Source organism: Solanum pennellii, chromosome 4 (genome assembly GCF_001406875.1).
Source record: "Solanum pennellii chromosome 4, SPENNV200".
In the NCBI taxonomy this organism is placed as follows: Eukaryota; Viridiplantae; Streptophyta; class Magnoliopsida; order Solanales; family Solanaceae; genus Solanum; species Solanum pennellii.
Genome location: NC_028640.1, coordinates 73,447,904 through 73,454,785, shown reverse-complemented (window position 1 = coordinate 73,454,785; position 6,882 = coordinate 73,447,904). Strand labels below are relative to the sequence as shown.

At 33.8% G+C, this 6,882-nt stretch overlaps 1 protein-coding gene across 1 annotated transcript; it reads left to right on the top strand.

Annotated features, from left to right (window-relative positions):
- On the top strand, positions 1-2,843 carry LOC107018196. Its single transcript, XM_015218614.1, has 3 exons — positions 1-612; positions 1,492-1,839; positions 1,925-2,843. The coding sequence occupies exons 1-3, from the start codon at positions 184-186 to the stop codon at positions 2,558-2,560; spliced, it is 1,413 nt and encodes a 470-aa protein (XP_015074100.1). The 5' UTR covers positions 1-183; the 3' UTR covers positions 2,561-2,843.
- The last annotated feature ends 4,039 nt before the right edge of the window (positions 2,844-6,882 follow it).

The following is a 6,882-nucleotide window of genomic DNA, read 5'->3' as shown; positions in this document are numbered from 1 at the left end:
CCCCACCCTTACTATACCCTTTCTATCCTTCTTCTGTTTCTGCCTGCATTTAGTTTTGCCTTTTTCAGTGAGACCAACTAGCAAACACCTTCTCTGCATTTTCTGCAACCATTTCACACTTGAGAGTTGAGACTCTTGATTTGGGTCTTTTCTGCTCATTTCTCAACTTGGGGTTCACCAAAAATGGAGAAGAAACAAGGGTTTTTCTCAGCACTAAAAGATGAAGTGGTAAGAGGATTATCACCGGCTAAGTCAAGAGGAAGAAGCCCATCTCCGTCTGGGTCGGGTTTGCTTCGGAGAAGGAAGGGGAATCAAGCGCCGCAACCGGAAGTTTATATTTCAAGATCGGGGAGTTTAAGGCCCTGTGTGGAGACATTGTCGCCGTTGATGGAAGGTCCGGATCCGAACGGGCCGGAAGTTGGGGATTCAAAGTCTGATAGGTGGTGGATGAAGGGTCAGCTATGTCGGGCACCTTCGGTTTCCACTTCCGGGTCGGGTTTACAGAGGTCGGATCTGAGGTTGCTGCTTGGTGTCTTGGGTGCGCCACTTGCACCGGTGCATGTTAGCAACAATGATCCTTTGCCTCATCTTAGCATCAAAGATACTCCCATTGTAAGTTTTAGTAACAATTTTTTGGATTCAAAGATTACTTTTTTTTTATGTTTTTATTTGTTGTGTGCTAAGTTGGGCGGACCAGTGTCGGATTCTCTAAAAATATACTACTTTTAGAGAATCGGGCACGCACCCATTGACATTTTTGAAGAGTTCGAGCAATATTAGTTGTGTTCGAGCAATATTAGTTGTGTTTGAGCAATATTAGTTGTGTTTGAGCAATATTAGTGGTGTTTGAGATGTGACAAAGGTGGGTTGTCAGTGTAGGTTGTAATTTTGTTTGATTCCAACAAAAATTGTTTCTTTCAGTTTTTTGCTATATTAAGTATATTTTTTGGACTTCATTGAGTTAATAACTGTGTGAAATTGAGACTTTTGGTTTATACTTCCTGTCGTTTTGCCCTGTTTACTAAGTTTGGATGTTCTCTTTGCTTCTGTTTGAATGCATGATGGGGATTTTGGTTGTGCCATGTCTTTTGACAGAGTCTATGTGTGAGCATAAATTCTTTTAGATAGAGAAGGAAGGAGGATTTAAGATTATTATATAAATCTTGCTACATACACATTGAGGTCCAAAATCAAGAATGGGCTCCATTTGGGCATCTTTAATTTATCATTTTTGTGTTTTTGTGGGCTGGAATTGGCTATCTGGATGTAGCCTCTTAATGGTATTTTAGTTGGTGGACTATCAAAGTCTTCATTTAAGGCAATGTAAGGATGATTGGACATGGTGTTGTGTTGGTGGTCCTTGTTTGAGTTTTCTGCCTTGTCGTTAGTTCACATCTCTTTACGAATTGATTAATTATCTTTCACTATGAGTTTATATTTTGGATTTAGGCGTAATTGATTGATTGACTCTGTGTTACTATGAATTTGCAGGAGACTTCGTCAGCTCAGTATATATTGCAGCAGTATACTGCAGCCTCTGGAGGACAGAAACTTCAAAACACTATGTATAATGCTTATGCTATGGGAAAGGTGAGGATGATGGCATCAGATATCGAGACTGCTACAAAGGTAATAAAGAACAGGAATTCTTCTAAGACAGCTGAGTCTGGGGGATTTGTGCTATGGCAAATGAACCCTGACATGTGGTATGTGGAGCTCGCGCTTGGTAGCAGTAAGGTTCATGCTGGTTGCAATGGTAAACTTGTGTGGAGGCATACCCCTTGGCTCGGTGCACATGCTGCAAAGGGACCAGTTAGGCCATTGAGGCGAGCACTTCAGGTACATTTTTTAATACAGCTTGCTTACTTTCTTTTGGTGATCCTCAATTTTTAAAAAATGACCCATGTCCTTAACTTACTTATAGGGTCTTGATCCTAGAACTACTGCAAACATGTTTGCTAGTGCAAAATGTACTGGAGAAAAGAAGATCAACGGTGAGGATTGCTTCATTCTCAAACTTTGTGCTGATCCACATACATTGAAAGCCAGGAGTGAAGGACCAGCCGAGATCATTAGGCATGTCTTATTTGGCTATTTTAGCCAAAAAACTGGACTTCTTGTGCACCTGGAGGACTCACATTTGACCCGAATCCAAACAAATGGGGGTGATGCTGTTTATTGGGAAACGACAATCAATTCATTCCTTGATGATTACAGACCTGTTGAGGGGATCATGATTGCTCATTCCGGACGATCAGTTGTAACCCTTTTCCGATTTGGTGAAACAGCTATGAGTCACACGAAGACCAGGATGGAAGAAGCATGGACTATTGAGGAAGTAGCATTCAATGTTCCAGGCCTATCTGAAGAGTGTTTCATTCCTCCAGCTGAGCTAAGATTCAGTTCAATTGGTGAAGCGTGTGAGCTTTCTCAAGGAGAGAGGGTAAAGACTACTGTGTCTGCCGCTGCTGCTGCAGCTTACCGAGCTAAGGTTGCTGCTTTGGATAAATCACGAGATGGTGGCAATGTCAATAACATTGTATTGAAGATGAATTATTAGGATCTGTCTCTAATTTCTTAAGATGTAGGTCTTGTTGGTATAAATAGGCTGACAGAACCAGGTGAAATAGTAAGCTAGGTGTCAGATGATTGAGGAATTTTGAGGTTTTATAGAAGTCTTATCTCAATCTGTAAATATATTCACAGGATATCTTCTTGTTTCAATTAAGATTCCCTTTGTGGAATCATCTCTATCAATCTGCATTTCTGGTAAATGATGTAGGCCTTTTCATTAGCAACTGTAATCTCTGTACTTCTATTATATGAATGAAGGTAGTTGAATAGTTTCACCCTCCCCAATTCCCCACCCTACAACCCCCAAGTTTCTTTTCCCCTTGACAAGGGAAACCCGCAAACGGATGGTAATCCACACTAGGCAAGCTCAGTATAAAGAGCGCGATCTATAAGGCTAAACCACTTGGCCGCTTTGGGTACAACCCCAAGGTTTGAAACTCAATTCTATATGGTTTTTTTGGACAGTGATGATTAGTGTTGCTATGAAAAGTATGGGCAAATATATAACTTTTGCAGTGGGGCTGTTTGTGTAAACAAGGGAATGATGAGTGATTATTGTTATGGGGGCACGCTTTGTGCTAGACCTTATCTTAGTTGCAAATAATATTTTGCTTTTTGCCTCTATTCTGTGTTAACATTAAAGAAAGAAAAAAAATAGTCTTTCTGAATATGATGATTGCATTACTTGAATGCAAATGGCGCCCAGTATCAGTATGAGTTATGCCTCACACGTAGCGCAATCACCATCATTCATTAAATATCTCTCAACGTGTATACAAATCTTACTCTTATCTTGTGATTGAACAGAATAATCGAGATTTAAACTAGTAGACATATAATTCGAGAAAAAGAACAATTTTTATGTGAATCTGCTTGTCAAGATCAAGATGGTAGATTCTTTCCGACATGGAACCATTTCTTTTTCTTTTTTTGAATTGTTACAGTCGACACATGATGTTCTTTGTTCCACAAAGGAAAAAAAAAAGAGATAAAGTTAAGGGTGAATAATACATGACTTTCCACACAAACTAGTGGGCCTGTGGTGAAAGTAAGATAAACACATACAGCTTCCACTGTCCACATCAGTTTTTAACCGTGATAATTTGATGTAAACATCGAGTACACAAGTTTCTCAAAAAATAAAATAAAATATTGCAGTCCATGTTTCAATTTGTTTGTATATTTTTTACTTGATATGAAATTTAAGGAAGTAGAGAACGTCCTTTGAATCTCATAGTAGTTAAATATGTAGAATGCACCGAAATATCCTTTTAAGCTTATGATCTTAAAAGTTCAAACTTAAAAGTCGGTCAAAAAAGGATAAGAGCGTCGTTTTAGTTAGATTAAAAAGAGCAGCAAGACAAACAAATTTAAACGGAAAGAGTAGCTTTTTTGGACAGGTTAGGACCAAGGAGGGGAAAAGATTCCAAATTCTACTCCCTGGACACCAAGTTGGGCTATCTTCATATTATTGGGCCCAAAACAGAACCATCCAAGTTTTATTTTTAAAAATTATATATAATAAAAAATTATTAATTCAAATTAAATGCTATAAATATACTTTGACTTTATTAATACCCTATAGCAAGTTATTGCTATTTTCGCCTCTCTCCTTGGTGGAATTTCGCTTGCCACTCTCGTTTGGTTGCAGTCTCGCTCGCCTCTCTCACTTTTTATACAAACACAAATGTATAAAATGTGTTTATGTTTGTATAAAGTGAGAGGATATAATATATATACATATATTTTCGTTCTCCCCTCTCCCAAATCTCGCGCTCCACCCTCGCCCCTCTCTCACTTATACAAACAGAAACAAAATGTATAAATTATGTTTCTGTTTGAATAAAGCGAGAGAAAATTGTATATACACATACAAATACATATATCTTCGTCCTATACACTTATAATTATACAATACAAATATTTTCTTACCCAGTTTTTTTTTGTCTTTCTCTCTTTCTTTGTTTTATACATACACAGATTATAGTCTTATACAATTGATCTTTTGTATACAACTACTTTCTTTTGTACATGTATAGCGAATTATACAACTGTTTTGTTAGTATATGTATAGAGGATTATTCATCAATTTTTTTTTATATGTATAGCGAAATATACATATTTATATTTGCTATAGATCACAATTATGCAAACTATATCTATAACATACAAATATGATTTTTATGTTTGCTATATATGAAAGTTACTCTTTTATTTAATAGCATTTTTACTCTACTACGAGAGATAAGAAAATGATCATTTACTAAATAATTACCCTAAAGATGAGACCATCGGAGAAAATTTCACTGTTGAATAATCCTTATTGTTTTTTTATTGGTAATATCTTTATTTATATATTTGTGCAAAAGTTTAAAGATAGTTGGCTAGACCATGAAACTATATATATATATATATATATATATATATAAAAGAATGTACCACATGATAATACTGTGTAGGATTATAATTAAAGAAATAATATACAACTTAATAAAGTAGAAAACTGCATTTGCTGTTCATTTTTTTTGTATTGGGCTTTCCTTTTTAGTATAAAACTAGCTAAGCTATTGTTACAAAAGCTTGTATCTTATTATAGGCCTAATCTTTGGGCTTTTCTTTTGTTAATTCTGTTGGAGTGGATTGTTATTGAACAGTAAGAGATGATAATTGGATCTAGGGCGTGTAAGCGTCACGTATTGTTTCATAATATATTATATTATATTATTTTAATAAGTAATATTTGGATAAATTCTATTATTTTTTATTTATTATTGATATATAATGTCACACATCAATAATTTAATGAAAGCCTAAAAAACGGGGGTAGAGGATAAAACTATTATAAAAAGATAAGGTAAAAAATAATTATATGTACTTAATAAATAAAGACCAAATGAGAAGAAAATATTAAGATAATGATTCAATCACACCAAATTGATCGTTACAAAAAAAAGAGAGTTTTTTTGTTGTTTTCTAACGATGAATTTAGACGATACGATGCAATAAAATTTAAGTTACAATCAAAATAAATATGGTATTTAAACTAACAATATAATATAATACCATACAATACAACGGGTAATAAAAAGATGTAAGGAGAATATTTTCCTAACAAACTTCTTCTTGAAAAATAAGTGTGTTTCTTACTTATATTTTACTAATTGATAAGTAACAAAAAGTTATTATTCCAAGAACATTTATATGTAATCTAATAAAATATGGGGTTGAGATAGGATGGGTTCGGAAATGAGACAATAAATTTGAAATGTCATTTATAAAACTTGTTTTTTTTCTATTTCTATTACAAAAGTCATTTCCTCATTTTTCTTCTTCCTGAAAAACAAAGAAATTCAAAAAACAATATGATCAATCTAACCAAAAAAATTGACAAATATTTTTTAATAATATTTTCTTTCGTACAAAACACAACTAATCACTAAAGTTCAAGGGACATATTCATATTAATAAAAACAAATTATTGTGGTTTGATTAAAATAATTTCTCTCCATACTAAAACTATCCCAAGAGTAACTCTTTAATGTAGAACGATAATGTTCATATTGAGCCAATCCCATATAATTTTTTTTCAAAATATCTCATATTATAAACATCACAAACACCTTATACATAAGTTCTTTATTTATTCGATCGACTATTAATATGAAACTTTATTATATATGTAAATCTATTTGTCTCTCTATATATATATATATTAGATTTGCCTCTTTCTTTAGTATTGTGAGATTAGCTAGGAATGGACATAAATATTGAAAAATCGAACTGAATTGAAGTAATTCAGTTCTTCGAATTTTCGATTCAATGTCCGGATTATTTTTTCAAAAGTTCATTTTTTCAATTTGGTATTCGTGATAAATCGAACCGAAGAATCGAATGTCCACCCAATTAAGATTACATAGATGATGCTCCTTATATATAAACCACGCCTAATTATAATTGATTAGTGATAAATAAAGCTTAATAATGTATGATTCCCAAGAAATAAATACAGATGTCCTCCTCCGAACTATGTGTTTAATACTTAATAATCATGATGAATTAGCACGAGTGATACAGTATTAGTCGGCAAACCTTAATTAATTATACTAATTAACCAAGATTATAATTAGTCACTATCTTTTTGCTCTAATTAATTGGTATATTATTATTAAATAATGTGGCCGCATTTTCTTGAGACCTTCCCCTTTTGTACTTTGATTTTTTTTTGTTTATTTAGGAATGAAAGAGGGACCACAATTTCACTTACGGATATAAAGGAATTAATGTCACTCCTTAATATTATGTCTATAT

Bases quoted from the DNA above. Each gene is read 5' to 3' on its own strand.
- LOC107018196 (XM_015218614.1), top strand. From the start codon at position 184: ATGGAGAAGAAACAAGGGTTTTTCTCAGCACTAAAAGATGAAGTGGTA. The intron at 613-1,491 runs GTAAGTTTTAGT...ATGAATTTGCAG, and splicing joins GCATCAAAGATACTCCCATT to GAGACTTCGTCAGCTCAGTA. The intron at 1,840-1,924 runs GTACATTTTTTA...ACTTACTTATAG, and splicing joins CATTGAGGCGAGCACTTCAG to GGTCTTGATCCTAGAACTAC.